Source organism: Bos taurus, chromosome 1, assembly GCF_002263795.3.
Source record: "Bos taurus isolate L1 Dominette 01449 registration number 42190680 breed Hereford chromosome 1, ARS-UCD2.0, whole genome shotgun sequence".
NCBI classification, from domain to species: Eukaryota; Metazoa; Chordata; class Mammalia; order Artiodactyla; family Bovidae; genus Bos; species Bos taurus.
This window is the reverse complement of record NC_037328.1, coordinates 26,705,459-26,725,124: the sequence shown is the minus strand read 5'-3', so window position 1 is coordinate 26,725,124 and position 19,666 is coordinate 26,705,459. Positions and strand designations below refer to the sequence as shown.

General features: G+C 37.9%; 1 protein-coding gene across 6 annotated transcripts in view; it reads left to right on the top strand.

Annotated features, from left to right (window-relative positions):
- Nucleotides 1-19,666, top strand: part of ROBO1 (roundabout guidance receptor 1) — a 1,295,994-nt gene that overhangs the window by 687,388 nt on the left and 588,940 nt on the right. For 4 of the 6 annotated variants that reach the window (XM_059885537.1, XM_059885531.1, XM_059885536.1 and 1 more), the window contains exon 1: nt 18,741-19,026. In XM_059885537.1, the coding sequence (XP_059741520.1) occupies nt 18,756-19,026 (271 nt within the window). In that variant the 5' untranslated portion in view covers nt 18,741-18,755. Of the gene's footprint in view, nt 1-18,740; nt 19,027-19,666 lie in introns of those variants that run through there. The other 2 variants (XM_059885533.1, NM_001192888.3) reach the window with 1 other exon arrangement.

Here is a 19,666-nt window from a genome sequence, read left to right as displayed (position 1 = left end):
ACTTTTCCTATATCTTTTAACAACTGATTTTTTTAATACCAACATCTATGTTCCACAACAACTAAGCCAACTTAATCATTTTTAGTAAGTTGATATACTAACATCATTTTTATAGTATGCAAAAATGTCTAGTATGTACAAAAGCTACAAGCTTTTTGTAGAACATAATTTTATATACTTGTTTTGTTCAGACTTTTTCCTACAGTTATACAGTAACCTAGCATGCAAATCTTTTGGTTGAATGCAATGATACCAAACATGCTTTGCTCTCAACTACATGATGAAGTGAAGTGAAAGTCACTCTTTGCAACCCTATGAACTGTAGTGCATCAGGCTCCTCCTTCCATGGAATTCTCCAGGCAAGAATACCACAGTGGATAGCCATTCCCTTGTAGAGGGGAACTTTCCAACCCAGGGATCAAACCTGGGTCTCCTGCATTGTAGGCAGACTCTTTACCATCTGAGCCACCAAGGAAGCCGTAACTACATAATAACCTAAGATATTTTTTTTCTCTTAGAGAGTAGACTGCTATTCACAGTGACAACATTAATTTCTGTCTTGTGATTTTTTTTCTTTTAAATTCTAAAGTGACCATTATTTTTGGCATTTAGCTTGTCACAATCACTAGGAAAAAATTTACCTAAAAGATTATTCTGCATTTTCTAGGTCCTTGATATGAATTATGTATTTAAAGCCTGTAAAATTAATAAAACTGTTTCAATGCTTTCGAAGAACCTACAAAGCTGTAATACTGTCTTTCTTGTTCTCAGATTAGGTTCACAAAGGCATTCCTTCTATCACATTCCATTCATACATAAGAAGGAAGAAAGGAGAAAAAGAAAGGAAGAAAGGAGGGGATGTGAGGAGGCAGGAGGGAGAAAGGACAGAAGGAATAAACTAGAAGGGAGGGAAGGGAAAAGGAAGACAGAAAGTGAAAGGGAGGTGGGAAAGGAAAAGGAGGGAAGAAGAGAGTTCTCAAAGGTTTAACTTGAACCTAATCCTAATGCCACAGAGGCATTTCTTCCATGTAAATAAATGTATGCTTTTTAAAGCTGTCTGACTGATTGTATAGCTATTCTGGAAAGCAGTTTGCAATTTCTGGCTTCCCTGGTGGCTCAGAGGGTAAAGCGTCTGCCTGCAATGCAGGAGACCTGGATTCGATCCCTGGGTGGGGAAGATCCCTGGAGAAGGCAATGGCAACCCACTCCCGTATTCTTGCCTGGAGAATCTCATGAATGGAGGAGCCTGGTAGACTACAGTCCACCGGGTTGCAGAGTCAGACATGATTGAGCAACTTCACTTTCAATTTTCAAAAAACTGAAATTCAATTACTCTATGCCCCAGCTTTTGCACTCCTGGGCATTTATCCCAGAGAAATGAAGATTTATGTTTACATTAAAACCTATACACAAATGTTTATAATAGCTTTATTCATAATAGGCAAAAATTGGAAACAACCAAGATAGAGCTCAATCAGTCAATGGTTAAACAAAAATTATATAGTCACATTGTGGAATACTAAACGACAATTAAAAGGAACAGACTCTTGATAGAAGCATCAACTTGGATTGACTCTTAAGAGAAATGCTGACTGAGAAAAAATTATTCTCAAAAAGTCACATACTCCCTTGTTTCGCTTATAGAATATCCACAAAATGATAACATTTTAGATGTGTGTGCTAAGTCACTTCAGTCGTGTCCAGCTCTTTGCAACCTCCTGGCCTTTAGCCTGCCAGACTCCTCTATCTATGAGATTCTCCCGGCAAAAATACTGGAATGAGTAGCTATTTCTTCCACCAGGGTGCCTTCCTGACCCAGGGATCAAACCTGTGTCTCTCTCTTTTTTTTTTTTTAATTTTATTTTTTAATTTTATTTTTAAACTTTACAATATTGTATTAGTTTTGCCAAATATCGAAATGAATCCGCCACAGGTATACCTGTGTTCCCCATCCTGAACCCTCCTCCCTCCTCCCTCCCCATACCCTCCCTCTGGGTCGTCCCAGTGCACCAGCCCCAAGCATCCAGTATTGTGCATCGAACCTGGACTGGTGACTCGTTTCATACATGGTATTATACATGTTTCAATACCATTCTCCCAAATCTCCCCACCCTCTCCCTCTCCCTCTCCCACAGAGTCCATAAGACTGATCTATACGTCAGTATCTCTTTTGCTGTGTCGTACACAGGGTTATTGTTACCATCTTTCTAAATTCCATATATATATGCGTTAGTATACTGTATTGGTGTTTTTCTTTCTGGCTTACTTCACTCTGTACAATAGGCTCCAGTTTCATCCACCTCATTAGAACTGATTCAAATGTATTCTTTTTAATGGCTGAGTAATACTCCATTGTGTATATCTTTCTTATCCATTCATCTGCTGATGGACATCTAGGTTGCTTCCATGTCCTGGCTATTATAAACAGTGCTGCGATGAACATTGGGGTACACGTGTCTCTTTCAATTCTGGTTTCCTCAGTGTGTATGCCCAGCAGTGGGATCGCTGGATCATAAGGCAGTTCTATTTCCAGTTTTTTAAGGAATCTCCACACTGTTCTCCATAGTGGCTGTACTCCAGTGGCGCAATCCGTTAGTGCGCGGTACTTATACAAACCCGTGTCTCTTAAGTCTCCTGCATTGTCAGGCGGGTTCCTTACCACTAGGAGAACAAACTAGTGATTGCCAGAGGAAAAGGAAGGAGTGGGTGGGAAGAAAGTGGATGTGGCTATGAAAAGGCACCATGAAGGACCCTTGCTGTGATAGAAATGCCTTTTATCTTTCTTCAAATCATTGTTAACAGCCTGTTTGTGGTATTTGCAAGATGTTACCACTACGTTAAACTAGGTAAAAGTTATAAGAGATATGCGCACATTGTTTCTTAAAACTGAATGTGAACATACAGCTATCTCAAAGTAAATGATTGAATTTAAAATATCTACTGAAAGATAGCCAGTGGGAATTTGGTGTATGACTCAGGGAACCCAAATCCATTGCTCTATGACAACCTAGATGGGTGGGATGGGGTGAGAGATGAGAAGGAGGTTCAAGAGGGAGAAGACATATGTATACCTATGGCTGATTCATGTTGATGCATGACAGAAACCATCACATTATTGTAAATAATTATCTTCCAATTAAAAATAAAGTTTTAAAAATATATCTATTTAACATAAAATTAGAGCTTCCAAGCTTCTCAGACTTTACCAGCAAAGGCAGTACAGCTTGAAGTTCTTATAGTGGGATTCAGGATGTCTTTCATTATGATTTGGTAGCCTTCTGAATATAGTATTTTTTCAAAAAGAATATACAGTGTAACTATATCTGTTGTTTAGTCTCTAAGTCATGTCTGACTCTCTGCGACTCCATGGACCATAGGCCACCAGGATTCTCTGTCCGTGGGGTTTCCCAGACAAGAATACTGGAATGGGTTGTCATTTGTGTCTCCAAATGTAACTATTAATGGCCTGGTAAATCAAGTACACATGTGATTGATGAAAATGTTGACATTAATATCTTTATCCTCTAATTATGGCATACAGTATGCTCTTATCATTTTTATAATGATCAGTCACTTACCTACATTTTGTAACTACCTTGGCACATTTTCCACTGTCTGTGTTTTCTCATTCACTATTATGCTTTATATCTATTTATCTTTGGCAGAATTATATACAATTAAAAGAATTTTTCCCCCCTGGGAGCTACAGAATTATAAATAAGTAAGAAATTTATAACCAATGGAAGAGTTATATTTACTGGCAAGTTTGGTTACCAGGTATTATGCTGTCAGGTATTTTTTATAATCATATTGAAGCATGAAATACACATTCCAAAAATAAAATTTCAACATTATTGTTAACAAACAGTTTAGTCTTATCCCACCCCCAGAACTTTAAGAATAAAGGTACATATTCTTAGATATTTGACTTACATACATTAATTTACTATTAATGCAAACTGGCCATTAATTTGTTAAATATAAATTGCTAATATTAGGGTCATTTCTGATGCCATATATTATGGTTTTAAGGTTTATGTTAAAGCCTTAGGACATTTTCAACTGCCAAATGTTGCAGATTAAACATTACAGAGAATTTAATTATTTTTCCTTTTCTCTACCAGCAAGAGTTAAAGTATTTATAATTTCTACAATATGTCACTAAGGTATTCATGCGTAGTTACCATAATTCTGGCAATATATAAAACTCAATAGATTTTTATTCCATACCTGTGCATTCCAGTCCCCTTTCTAATTTTGCAGGAAAATGTGTTTCTTTAAAAATTCTCACTTCTATTAAAAACTGTTCACAAAAGCCCAATGGAAAAAAGTATTACTCACTATATTAAGCTTTCCATCCATTTCCCACGTATGTGCTGACCAAAAGGATCCACACAGAGCAGCATCATTGACAGCAATCTTATATTCGCTACTCCCTTAGGCTGTCTCCACTCTACATATTTATGGAAAGTTGGCACAGTCGATAAAGAATCCACCTACCAATGCAGGAGACACAAGAGATGTGGGTTTGATCCCTGAGTCAGGAAGAGCCCCTTGAGGAGGAAATGGCAGCCCACTCTAGTATTCTTTCCTGGAAAATTTCACAGACAGAAGAGCCTGGTAGATGGGGTCGAAAAGAGTCAGACATGATTGAGTGTACACATGCACACATACATTAAGAATGAAGCTTGAAAAAGTTAAATGAAGCAGTATAGCAGAGGCCGCTGAATCTATAAATGAGCATTATTTCCACATACATAAATAAATGTGCTATGAATTATAAAATAGGAACTGCAGAAGATAGAAATTAATTAGTGCAATATTTTCAAATTTGAACATGAATGTGCAGCATCGTTTCTTCTGAGCCAAAGAGTTATCTCACTAACTAGAAAGTTACTAGTCATTTGACTCCTATTAAGAAGGAAAATCTACTGAGGATTGCCTCCTACCATGTTTTAAACTGTTGACCATTGTTAATGAATGGACTTCTTCATGAGCCAAGAATATTGGCGCCCAGAAAATATGTTTACATAAACTGTCCCCACTATCACTTGAATATGATTAATGACATAAATGGCTTCATGTCTTTTAAGGTATTTGGGGTTATTTGGGGTGTTTATTGTTCAGGACCCTCACTCCCACTGCATGCATACACATATACACATTCCTTAAAAACAGTTACTTGTATTGTCTTAGGTTTCAAGAATTTCCATTAATTTACAATAAGAATGTCTCTTTTGGAACAACATTAGTAAGTGAAATGTATCATCTCACTATTAAAGTACTCGTGAGAACAAAGGCTGGCAGTTTCCCATTAAACACACACACACACACACACACAAATGCAAGCTAGAATACTCTGAACAACATAATGGAAGTGCATTAAAAAAAAAAAAAGTCAGAATCCACAAAGTAAAACAAAGGGAAAAAAAGCACAGTGGATATGCTATTATAGATTCATAATTATAATCAATAGACTATATAATGTATGTGTGTAGCTGATTACACTCAGCAACACATAACAAAGAAAAGGAACACTGTTTCCAAAGGAAGCTTGACTTGATCAACTGTGAATGTTGAAAGGCTGTGAGCCAAGCAAACTGAAACAATGAAGGAAGAATCAAGTGCAAGCTGATTGGATCAGCAGTGCCCAAGGTAGCTTCCCTGCTTTCAGTGGGGATTTGCTTCAGTAAAACCTCTTGTGTCACAGTGATGGCAACAAACAAGCCTTCTCCAAGGAGAAGTAGGGGAAGGCTGTAAGGAAAAACAGCAAGAGTGAAAACCAGACAAAAAGTTACCACCGTTGCCACTCTTACATTGCGGGGAAATCAATGGAAGGGGATGAATGGGAGAAAGCCGCCACGGCTCTCTCTGGTCCTCAATTGGACATAGCTAATCCCCGTGGCCTTTGGGGAAGCTGAAGGCCTAAAATGACCCCAATCATCAAAAGCACCATTAGAATGAAGAGCACAAAACCGTGACTATGGTTAGAAAATGCGGACAATGAAGAGAGTATGGAGGAAATTTGTCCCTTTAGCAGCTAAGTGAATGCTGCCTCAGAGATTCCCATAATGGTTGCAGATGGACAGCGGTCACCACTGGCAGGACAGTTGGGAGAGGGTGGGTTGGGGAGGAGCTGGAATTTATCACGTGACCTCGGGCCCAACTTGCAAATGTTTCAGGCTTTCCCCTCCTGCCTCCAATTTACCAGCAGTTTCTATATGTCTTTCAGTTCAGTTCAGTCACTCAGTCATGTCCGATTCTTTGCGACCCCATGAATCGCAGCACGCCAGGCCTCCCTGTCCATCACCAACTTCCAGAGTTCACTCAAACTCATGTCCATCGAGTCAGTGATGCCATCCAGCCATCTCATCCTCCGTCGTCCCCTTCTTCTCCTGCCCCCAATCCCTCCGGAGACAGCAAAAGAAGGGCAGGGGTTGAAACAGCAGTGGGCAAGGAAAAAAAAAAGGAAAGTTGCCCTAAGAGTGAGGAATTCGGTAGGGTAATTTCAATATCATGTTGTATTTTTTTCCTTAAGAAATAAAATTGAGTAAATTCCTCCTTGTCAGCACAAAGCAACCAGGCAGTTAGGCAAACTAAAAATAAAGCCTGCAATTCAAGAGATCTGCCATTTGTATGAAATGCTATCCATGTGGAAGTACATCCTGAATGATTTAGCAGGGAATTCTGTGTGAGTGGGCTTCACTGGTAGCTCAGATGGCAAAGAATCTGCCTGCAGTATGAGAGACCTGGGTTCGATCCCTGGGTCAGGAGGATCCCCTGGAGAAGGGAATGGCAACCCACTCCAGTATTCTTGCCTGGAGAATTCCATGGACAGAAGAGCCTGGAAGGCTCTGTTGGGTGGCAAAGAGTCGGACACGGCTGAGTGACTTTCACTTTATTCATCTTTTATCCTATATAAATTCAAACTTGGAACATTAAAACAGAAATAGAACGTACTTTTTTCATTTCAAGAAGCGAGTATGTAGGGGTTTTTTTTCCCCATTAAGAACATTAAATGATCCTTTTAACATTGATTTTAAATTTAAGTGTTAGTCGCTCAGTCGTGTCCCACTCTTTGTGACCCCATGGGCTGTAGACCACCAAGTTCCTCAGTCCATGGGATTCTCCAGGCAAGAATACTGGAGTGGGTTGCCATTTTCTTCTCCAGGGGATCTTCCCAACCCAGGGATCAAACCCAGGTCTCCTGCACTGCAGGCAGACTCTTTACCAACTGAGCTACAAGGGAAGCTGATTTTAAACTTAGATGAATTATAATAATAGCTAACATTTGCTGACTTCTTATTAGGTGTTTGGGATAGTAAGATCTTTACAAATACTTGCTTATTTAGTCCTCATAACACTTCTATGAATCAATACTATTATTTCACAATTTATAGATGAAGAGACTGAGGCCAAAAAATGAAAAGATAAAATGACTTGTCCAAGGTCACAAAGTTAACTGGTGCCTCCTAAATATCACACTGTATCAAATATCTAAAGAAACAATCATACATACTTATAGTTATTCCAAAATACTAAGCAAATCATTTGATATTTTGACTGAATTTAACAAACCATGTGGATCTTACTTGAATATCATTTAACATGTAACTAGCAGCAGTGATTGGAAACATTGTGTTATTCATACACTTAAAGGAAATGGTAGTAAATCTAACCATTCTATGGTGAGAAAAGAGTATTTGCTAAAAAGAGAAAGATGTCTGTGTTTTTATTCAGAACCTCAAATGTGATCACCATACCTCAAAACCAGATTTATCCCTCTATAAAAAAAAAGGAGTGATCTATTTCTTCTTGGTCCCCAACATCATTTTAATGCTACAGAAGGAGTATTCCATTAATGCAGGTATTCCTATTGTGCCCCTTCTGCCCTTAACATGCGAGACGTGTCTGTTCATACAGCTGGCGCAGCTGGGGCCACCACCTGTTAACTAACTTCAAGCACCATTTAATTAGCCCGTGTTGAAGTTACCCTGTGCTTTGACTGGAAAGGAGTGGAACAGTAGCAGATGCTAAGCACAATAAAAGAAAAGCCCTTGAATACCAGGGCAAAGTGGGTGCAGAGAATAACAAAAAAGTCAACAGACAGAGAGAGACAGAAATATTAGTAAAATCGACCGGAAATTAACTCTCACAGATAAAGTTCAAGGGAGCAAGTCTCTGCAGATTAAATTCTATCCCACCAAGGTATCTGTCACATTGGAGGTAACTGAGGATTTTATTTGAGCATTTTGAATATATGCAGAATTCAATTGGACAACTGGCTTAGTTTTTCAATTATATAAAGGGATAGTCATTACTTATTGTTTCCATGAAAACCTCCATGACTTTCAGACAAAAAAATCCAGGCATCAAAGAAAAAGAAATGTTGTCATGATAGAGCATAATTTTCCCTAATATTTTAAGAGCTCTAATTTGTCAGTGTTCCCACCAGAAGAGATCTGGAAACAAATGGTTTTAAAATTATGAGCATTTCTCCATCAGTAGAATGATTTCCATCCAGAAGGCACTTTATCTTGCTTTGTCAAATTAAGTTGAATTTAAATGAGTTAAAAACATCTTCTGGTGATATTTGTATTCTTCGGAGTTGCAAGCTTATCCATTAATGTATTTGTCTTACTAACTTTCAGTAGTATATTTTATGATAATAGGATTTTACAGATAGACATAGATGTATAAAGAGATCTCTCTCTCTCTCTCTCTTTTTTTTTTTTTTTTTTTTGCTGTTTTTGCTTTAATATAGGTTAATCTCTAGTACTTGATCAGATTTCGCCAGCTCGGGATATATCCCAAATTAGCTCAAACAAAATTATATTTGAGAATTTTCATGTAGCTATTTCTCCATTGTTTTTCCAGAACTGTAATATTTTTACAAATTCAGAAACAATGTGACATTGGCAAACCAAATATTAATTCAAAATTTGTATATTACTTCAGTTTCAAGAATAGCCTCTCTGAAGAATGCATTACATTTGCTCATCAGGATATAGCTGTACTTTTATCTATATGTCTATATCTTAAATTACTCAAATCAGAGAGTGCTCATAGAAGCAGAAGTAGAGTTCACCTACCTAGCAATATTTAATAGCTTTCTTTAAATTACAACTTCTTTTGACTTTGAGAATTATCATTATTTATTATATTTTCCTTTATATATGGTTTGTCATAGATGGATATTTGTAAATCACCCCTTTTTAATATGCAAGAAGGTCAACTTTCACCAGTAAAACACTCATATGACTTAAGTTTAACAATTTTCTATTTCCTAGAATTTATATCTGCATGGAAAGTGGGAAAGGTAGAAGGCTATTATTCTATCAGCAATAGTAATTTACCATAATGCCATTCTGAATTAGAGTTATAGTAAATTTAACTATGTGAACATATAAGAGAATCCTAAATAAGGAAATAATTGATATTCATTCAATGAGAAAAGTTACCTCTGTCTTAAACTCTTGACTCTAGCAAAACTGAGTCAGTTTTTCATCCAATCATTCAGCAAAAATGTATTGATTATCTACTCTGCTCTAAGTACTGTGCTAGGGCCAGGCATACTAAGTCATGACCCTGCTTTAAGTGCTCTTAAGCTTATACCAAAACATAAATCTTTGTCCCTGAAGAGTAACAAAAAAAGCTGTTGTCAAAAAAAAGGACTCTGAATTTACCTTGTTTTTTTTTTTTTTGTCAGTAGTTCAATCTCCAAATTTACATTTAAAAATATGTGGGCAAAACTTTATTTTAATGATAAATCCTATTTTCATAATATTTTACTGTGTATTTCTAGCTTAAACACAACCAGTTTCCTTGTGTATTCTGTATGGTCTATGAAAGAATACAGAGAAGAAACCCTGTGAGATGCTTAATGGGGCTCAGAAATAGATTTGTGAAATTACCCAATCTTATTGTTCAGCAACTGGAAAAGAATCACTAACCTGGTGTTCTATTGCCTATATACTATCGAATTCCATCCAGTCCCGAGAATTAGATTAATGAGTAAAGACAGTATAGTAAAATAGAGTACCATGAAAATATGTGGATGCTTTGGAGTCAGAAATTTGAAATCAAATTCCAAATTCACTGCTTACTAATTGCATGACAGAGACCAAAGGAATTTGCTGAGCATTAGTTTCACCATCTTTAAAATGGGAATATCATAATGTGAACTATGATATAATGATGACTATGATCTTGATAGAGCTGTAAAAATGACATGAGAAAATATACGTATACATAAAGTGGTTTACTTAATATTAAGTAAACTAAAGCATTCAGTTCAGTTCAGTTGCTTAGTCATGTCCGACTCTTTGCGAGCCCATGAACCGCAGCATGCCAGGCCTCCTTGTCCATCACCAACTCCCAGAGTCTACCCAAACCCATGTCCATTAAATCAGTGATGCAGTCCAACCATCTCATCCTCTGTCATCCCCTTCTCCTCCTGCCTTCAGTCTTTCCCAGCATCAGGGAAAGTTGACTCTTTTCCAGTGAGTCAACTCTTTGCATCAGGCAGCCAAAGTATTGGAGTTTCAGCTTCAACATCAGTCCTTCCAATGAACACCCAGGACTGATCTCCTTTAGGATGGACTGGTTGGATCTCCTTGCAGTCCAAGGGACTCTCAAGAGTCTTCTCCAACACCACAGTTCAAAAGCATAAATTCTTCAGCACTCAACTTTCTTTATAGTCCAACTGTCACATCCATACATGACAACTGGAAAAACCATAGCCTTGATTAGATGGGCCTTTGTTGACAAAGTGATATCTCTATTTTTTGATATGCTGTCTAGGTTGGTCATAACTTTCCTTCCAAAGAGTAAGTGTCTTTTAATTTCATGGCTGCAGTCACCATCTAGAGTGATTTTGGAGCCCAGAAAAATAAAGTCAGCCACTGTTTGAATATTATTTGTGATTATAATCAGAACAATTTTTACTTCTGTTTTCTCACATACTATGCATTCTAATCAACTAAACTAGAAAATGAGAAAAAGAACTAATATTTAATTTGAAATCATTGTATAAAATCTTTTTCATTTAATGACCCAGACCCAGAATCTTAGGTCACAGTTACAATAACCTAGTTTATCATGGAGATTATTTTAGTCAAATACCAAACTGCTTGAATGTTTTTTCTTTCTCTCAGTGGTAATGGATGATAAAATCTTCCAGTTTAGGAAGAACCATCTGGGCTTTCCTGGTAGCTCAGCTGGTAAAGAGTCCATCTGCAATACTAGAGAACCTGGTTTGATTCCTGTGCCAGGAAGTTCCCTTGGAGAAGGAAGAGGCTACCCACTCAAGTGTTCTTCTGCTTCCCTGATTGCCCAGAGAGTTAAGAATCCGCCTGCAGTGTGGGTTCAATATCTGGGTTTAATCCTCGGATTTAGATGATCCCCTGGAGGAGGACATGGCAACCCATTGCAGTATTCTTGCCTGGACATGAGGAGCCTGGTGGGCTGCAGTCTATGGGTTCAGAGTTGCTTAATGCAACAAAGCACTAAGCACACCAATTCACTAAAAACTTTATTTGAATACATATTTTACATCAATTTTATCATTTAAATTCATTTTATCTCAACATATTTTCTAACAATCATTAAATCATTGTCCACATGGATCATTATATTCCTGATTCTTGTATCTTTGAAAGAATATAACACAGCAACATTGACTTTTCTTCTAATAGCAAAATTGAAAGCAGCTATAAGATGTTGTTTTCTCTTTGTTACTATATTGCTGCTTAAAACGTTAGGTTTCATTCAACATTTTGTAGCATAATTTTGGAACCTGACACATAGTATAGTTAATATTCTATAATGTATGCTGCTGCTGCTGCTAAGTCGCTTCAGTTGTGTCCAACTCTGTGTGACCCCAGAGATGGCAGCCCACCAGGCTCCCCTGTCCCTGGAATTCTCCAGGCAAGAACACTGGAGTGGGTTGCCATTTCCTTCTTCAAGGCATGAAAGCAAAAAGTGAAAGTGAAGTCGCTCAGTCGTGTCCGACTCTTTGCCACCGCATGGACTGCAGCCCACCAGGCTCCTCCGTCCATGGGATTTTCCAGGCAAGAGTACTGGAGTGGGTTGCCATTGTCTTCTCCCTCTATAATGTATAGACTTCTGGAAAAGTCAGTATTCACTGCGAATGATTTTTTTTTAATTGCTTCATTCTCTAAATTTTTAAAGTAGAGTATACCTGTGGCGGATTCATTTTGATATTTGGCAAAACTAATACAATTATGTAAAGTTTAAAAATAAAATAAAATTTAAAAAAAAAAAGCATCTACTTTTTTTTTTCTTTCCACCTCTATAAATGTAACTCTTATTTCTTCTCTTATCCCCAGTACAAAACAATGGAGAACATGATAATGTACTTTCTATAATTATTTTAACCATATTTGACTAAAGCAGAAGTTTGAGTTTAATTTTAATTTGATCTTATAGAATTGTGACACAAATTTAAAGCTTCACAGACATAGTTTTTGTACTTAATTTTGTAATTCATTGCCTGGGTTTCTAATTAAATGTTCTCAGTACTTCATTTAAAGTACCCATTCCCTGCATTCCTCTTGATTAGTAGGAAAGAATCAATGAGAATTGATCCAATTTGTAGAACACAATTCTCATATTGATAGTAGTTTATATTCATTTGCTTTTCCCTAATCTTTTATTAATGGTCATCTTCAAAATGTCAATTAATGCCAAAGACCTCACAGTGATAATGCAAATCTATAAAGAAACTGGCTTGACACTTTACAGCAGGGCCAAAGGAAGAAGTTTTAGCATATATTTTCATAACTGGGTATGACAGAAATGAAGGGCAAAGAAGAAAACACTAATGTTCCAAGCTATGAATTTCACACTCAATTAAAAAAATAAAAATAAATAAATGAAACAATTTAAACAACAGAGGCCTCTACATTTCCACAAAGTAACACTGACTGCCATAATATAATGAACAGTTTAAAGAAATATGGGTTGAATGGTAGTACAAACATACAAATATAAGTCTTTGTACTACAAAAATATTAGCTATTTTACTCATATCACTAGGAAAGAGAAACTTCATTGCATGATTTTTTGCTGCATATTATAGAGAAAAGTTTGGACCCCTCAGTCTTCCTCTGTGATCCTTTAAACTTTTGGGAATGTTTTTCATAATAGATTGAGTAATTGTTACTGTTATGCCATATTTGCTTTAGTGCTTTTAATATACTTTTCTGAACCATCTGAAAGTAACTTAAAGGTAATTCATCCTTTACTTATTCAACTTGTGTATCCTAGGAATACATTTTGTTTTCTGTAGATTTTAAGTTGGATCTTAAGTGTTGATTGAATTCAGGGCAAGCATTGTTAGCCCAGACACTTCCTAGGTGTTACTGTATGTTTTATCATGTAATTGTCTTCCCACTTTTAGTTAACAGCTATTGGTGATATGAAATTTGCTTACTGAGTGCAAATGGTGACTGCCAGGTCGGTCTGTCCATTATAAAAGTGAATTTTTTCTTATGCAGTTAGCAAGTAATCTGAGGTAATACGTTTTCCCAGTATATGCTGTTCCCTACCATTTTTACCAAATGGATTTAGTATCTTTTGATGATGCTAGTCTGAATGAATAATTTTGTTAGAGGTTGCTATATAATGATTTTTTTCTAATTCAAAATTTCCATTATTGTTTGGCATAGCTGTTGGGGAAACTTCAGTAAAGGAATTATTATATAAAATAACAAATTTCAAATTTACCCTTAATGTACCATTAAAGAAAGTTGTATCACCTTTAATACATTATTATATTTAAGGAGAAAGTTTTCTGAAAGACACAGAAAAGCATAGGTCTTCATTCCCATTTATTATTGTTGTTGCTCTTATCAAATTTGTATAAGACTGTTACAAGAAGGCCCATTCATATATTATATAGCTTATACAAATATATGTGTGTATTATATGATTATGTATGTGGACACGCACCCCAGTCCAGTACTCTTGCCTGGAAAAATCCCATGGACAGAGGAGCTGGTAGGCTGCAGTCCATGAGGTCACTAAGAGTCGGACATGACTGAGCGACTTCACTTTGACTTTTCACTTTCACGCATTGGAGAAGGAAATGGCAACCCACTCCAGTATTCTTGCCTGGAGAATCCCAGGGACGGGGGAGCCTGGTGGGCTGCCGTCTATGGGGTCGCACAGAGTTGGACACGACTGAAGCGACTTAGCAGCAGCATATTGGATACATATAACCATATGCATTTTATATATGTGCATATATATTTTGTTTATATATTGTAGGCTTAGATTTGGCATACAACCCACTCAAAAAAAAAAAAAAGAAATAAAACTGTATAGCAAAATCTACTAGAAAAAATAACCCCATAAGCCAGAGTCTAGTTTTAACCACAGATATTAACCTTTCACTGAATTGCAAATTATTAAAAATATAACACGGTGATAACTCTCTTAACATAGACAGGGAACATAGGAAATAAGTAGGTCAAAGGAAAGGATGATAAGCTCAGTATTTCGTGGGAGAAAATGTGAGGTTTCTTAGAAATAAGCAGTGGAGATTAGATTTGGTGATTGGTAGAGAATCTAATAGGAGAAGGAAATGGCACCCCACTCTAGTACTTTTGCCTGGAAAATCCCATGGATGGAGGAGCCTGGTGGGCTGCAGTCCATGGGATCGCGAAGAGTCGGACACGACTGAGCGACTTCACTTTCACTTTTCACTTTCATGCATTGGAGAAGGAAATGGCAACCCACTCCAGTGTTCTTGCCTGGAGAATCCCAGAGACAGGGGAGCCTGGTGGGCTGCCGTCTCTGGGGTCGCAAAGAGTCGGACACGACTGAAGCGACTTAGCAGCAGCAGCAGCAGAGAATCTAAGGACTGAAAAAAGTTTCATCATCTTCTAAAACAATAGCTGAATCCATGAGCCTGAATGAAGAAAGCTGCAGAGAGCATGTTGAACAAGAAATGGATGAGGTCTGGAGTCCTGTGAAAGACAAGCATTTAAAGAACATTGGGAGAGAAACGGAATTTCATAGATGAGTCATTAGGTCTGTATGACCTCATTGATTAGAATTAAAGTTTAGATCTAGAAAACAGCTTTTTGAAAAAAGAGCCCTAACATAAGAGAGGACTTAACTATAAAATTGGAATGGGTTACTTTAAAAAGCAGTGAAGATCATGTGGCCGCTAAATTTAGATGAATTTGCAAATCCAATGAAAAATTGTTGTAAATCTTTCATATTTCTTTCATAATTTATTTCATAAATCTAACATATTTCTAACCCTGAGTGTCTATACTTTTATGACTCATGAATTCTTTTCCTATTGAAAGAGATGTTTTATATGCTTTTGAAAGTACTAGGGATATAGAGAGTACAATAGCATCTAATTTATATCAAGTTAGTTTTTTTTTTTTTTCTGAGTATGATGAAAGTTGCTCAGTCCTGTCTGAACTCTTTGTGACCCCATGGACTGTAGTCCATGGAATTCTCCAGGCCAGAATACTGGAGTGGGTAGCCTTTCCCTTCTCCAGGGGATCTTCCCAACCCAGGGATCAAACCCAGGTCTCCCGCATTGCAGGTGGATTCTTTACCAGCTGAGCCACAAGGGAAGCCCAAGAATACTGGAGTGGGTAGCCTATCCCTTCTCCAGAGGATCTTTCCAACTCAGGAATTGAACCAGGGTCTCCTGCATTTCAAACAGATTCTTTACCAACTGAGCTATCAGGGAAGCCCTGAGTATGATACTGGTACAGAAATTACAGGTTTTGTATTTTCAAATTGTTTCAGACTGAAAGCTTATCACTTGAGTGAGATTCACATTCTTGGTTATCACCTTTCATTAATTCATGAATTATCTTAAAGGAAAAAGAAAAAAAAACTATTCAAGTCTGTTCAGTGTTGCAGGTCCACTGTCAGACTTCAGGTTACCAATGTGAAACAGATTACCTGATCTTCAGGGAATTCACCGTCTAGTGGGGTAACAGACTCACGGAAGCCAGCACCCTAGTGCCAGTGCATTTTTCAGTGCCCTGATGGCTTTTATCAACTGCAGCCACACCTACTTCAATTCAGGCCTGGATGGCTCTAAATAAGCACTAAGTAATCTCTTGCCTCATTTATGTTCTATTCTACAGCTCACATAATCAATACCAGTTAACAAAAAGTTTAAATATCTTTTGGACTCTCTCCTATGGCTCACATGCTGTTGGTCGAATGGTTGTTTGCTGTCATGATTACCTTTTGACAGAAAGGAAGACAACAAAAGAGTGACATCTTTTGTTTCCTAGACCTAAAGGTCTGGCATAAAAAGTTAAAGTGTGAGTCACTCAGTCATGTCTGATTCTGTGCGGCCCCGTGGACTGGAGCCCACCAGGCTCCTCTGTCCATGGAATTGTCCAGGCAAGAATACTGGAGTGGGTTGCCATTCCCTTCTCCAGGGGATCTTCTGGATCAAGGGATCAAACCTGGGTCTCCCGTGTTCCAGGCATATTCTTTACCATGTAAACCACTAGGGAGGCATATTAGTGATTAAAGACAATACTAGGCAGACAGAATATACTGCACAAGTAAGGTAAGATTCATTGATGCAAGTCTGTTATTTCCTGAGCCTAGGAAGGGGCCAGAATGTTGATGAGTAGAAACAGGAAAGCAAATTCAGAAACCACTTAGGATAAGTTACACATAGGTGAAAAATCTACTTTTAGCAGACTTAGGTATCTTGTTTCAAATGATAGTGAACTTCCTTTCCTTGTCTCTGCTGTTTTTGTAATAATGTCCTCATTCTCATCAGAGAAGCTTTAATAAAAAAGCATTCGCAGGCCTTATCCCCAAAGTCTTATAATACCATTACAGACAAATTGACTTAGATTTGGATAGATTTTTACTGTATTTTCAACAGAGTGGTGAGATATATGTGCTTTCACATTAAATAAACTATCTCATCATAAATTGAAAGTAGTATTTCCTTTGAAAGAGGGCATCTGCTACTATAAATAAGTAGTCTAAAATTAAAGTTGACCCTAAACACACTGTATCTTTTAAAACTCGATTGTAAACAGGGGTGGTCCCTTAAAAGCCTTTTAATACATTTGAGCAAGCACCTTCCGTTTATCTTCCTACATGAACCTCTTTTATTTGGTTAGTCTATCTGAGCAAGGTTACTTAGTTTGAGACAGAACATCGTCCTAACACTGCTTCAAAATACACAAAAATGCCTGGTCCCCATTCTGTCTTACTGCTGTGACTTACATCTCTGACCAAAACAATCTGTGCATATAAATAAGTTAACAGACTGGAGGGGTAGCTGGTGGACTGGTTCCCTGCCCTACCACTCCCAGAGTTGGTTTTAAGGACAAACATGACAAGAGCCATGGCTGGGAAGGCAAGGATGAATAGAGTGATAATGAGCCCTCTTTTTTTCCCCTTTAGTCTGCAGAGATCTGAACCTTTTTTTTCCCTTCATTTTAACCTCACCAGGGTAATTAGATGACACATGGACTGGGGAGGAGGGAAGACAGGGACAGGGTCGTTAAACATGCTACATGCAAAAAGCCACAAGGCAGACTCATGTGGGACTTTTTATCCTCTTTTAAAATGTTCTACAGCCTCCTTGAATAGCGATGTCTAAGACAAAACGTGTCAGCCTAGCTAAAAAAAAAAAAAAAACTAGCAGGGACACAAAATTAATGACCCCTGTGCTGTTTCTAAAGGGGCATTACCTGCGTGTCCTGGCTGCCTCATTCATAAGTGACAGACTTTCCTTCCTCGAGTAAACAGCTGTGCTTCTTCACTGCTCAGACTAAGAAACCCTCTGTAGCTGCTGTTTAAGGTGGTTAAAAAGCCTACAGAACCACACAACTTGAATGACCTAGGACTCTCTGGTATTCAATCTAGGAGGTAGGCACTTGGGTTTTATTGTGTTTGTCTGCTTATCAACAACAGAGCTTAGAGACTCTGCCCATATTTATCTAACACACAGAGATAAGACACACACAGTGACTGAGCACCAGTGAAATTAGTGGTGTCGCTGGGTGTGTATATCTATTTATACAGCAGCTCAGCTTTTGAATATTGGGACTTGAATGCCATCATGCTTAGCCTAAAATTCAACATAGGAAAATTGATGTGCAGTTTGAAAAACATACAAAACCATTTCTTTTGTTCAAGAAAAGTGAGAATGAATGAATGAAAGTACCTGTCTGGGTGATTGTAATCTAGAATCAAAAGCAATTTGGAATGTTTTCAAATATTCAAACCCAAATGTGCAAAGTTAAGTCTCCTTTTACACATGCATTCATTTTAGTGAATTTCTCTCAGTCCTTTAAGATGACAAATTGCTGCCTTTTGAGAGATGGGATGTTGCAGTGCTTTCTTTACTGCTGCTCAGAAAAGTATGACGTTTTTATCATCTGCCCTCTTCTTTGACAAGACCCTCTTTCTCCCCACACCCTCCCCTCCTCCACCACCCATATGAGGTACAGTCCCTGGAGTCTGTAATTGGCAGGAGATGAAGCGATGATGGGGAGTGATCACAGTCAATAGCTTTGATTAACAATAAGGTAGAAAATTAGCAATGCTAGCATTCAGTCACCCTGCCCTCTCCCTCCTCCATATGCTCTCTCAGTCCGCGCTGGCGGCCTCACAGAGGGCAGTCAGAGCCCTTTCGCCAGCTTTGAAGTGCAGCAAAGGTGCAGGCAGAGCAGAGAATTAGGGAAATTAAGGAGCAGAAGTAGCAAGTGTAAGCCATGATGCTGAGACCTTCGCAGGGCTTCACGTGCCGCAGGAGGGGCGAGGAGGAAGTGTGCTGTGTGTTGTCCCTGTGTGTTTTTCTGTCACATGTGGATTTACTTGTGTCTGGACATGCTGTGATCGAAATGGCAACTACTGTTACTACTGTGACCCCATCAGCAGCTCTGGTGTTGTTTTCGACAGACCCTGAAGACGTAGAGAGGGGAAAAGACAACGGGACGCCCATCCCCACCTCCGATAACGATGACAATTCGCTGGGCTATACAGGTAGAGTGTTTCTTTCCCAGATACTAACCTTCCATTTCTCCTGAAATGCATCCACCTCCATCAGTCTTCAACCACCTGTGTAAAATTATCTTTCTAACCATCCCTACTTCCTGCTAACAACCCCAACAACTTCTTCTCCTCATTTTCCAGATTTTATTCATTCTTCAGCTGGGAGACCATATTGCTAGAGTAAACACTCTGGGGAAGAGAAATGTAACATGAAAACTGCTTGCATTTCTGTTGTCTATTACTTTTAATATAAAAGGATGTTTATCAGCCTGCAATATTGGTGTCGCTAATATGTTTAGAAGCATCATACATTCTTAGAGTTTTAATATCTAACTAAATTGCTATCAAAAGAGATAAAAGACTACTTTCAAGTAATTGAGGATCAAAATTATCCGTACTTTTGTTTTTTGTTGATATGCCTGTAGTCTTACCAACAACAGAAAGCAAACTCTTAACAAGGGTGTTATGAATCAGAATTACCAACTTAGATCTCAGGATTGTGTTTGCATGACTTCTTCTTACCTGATCTACACACCAGTTCTTAAATAGATGCATGCGTATGTCAGCATAAAAGTAACAATTTAACTGATTGAATCTATTAGAAATAATTCATATTACAAATGTCTAAGAA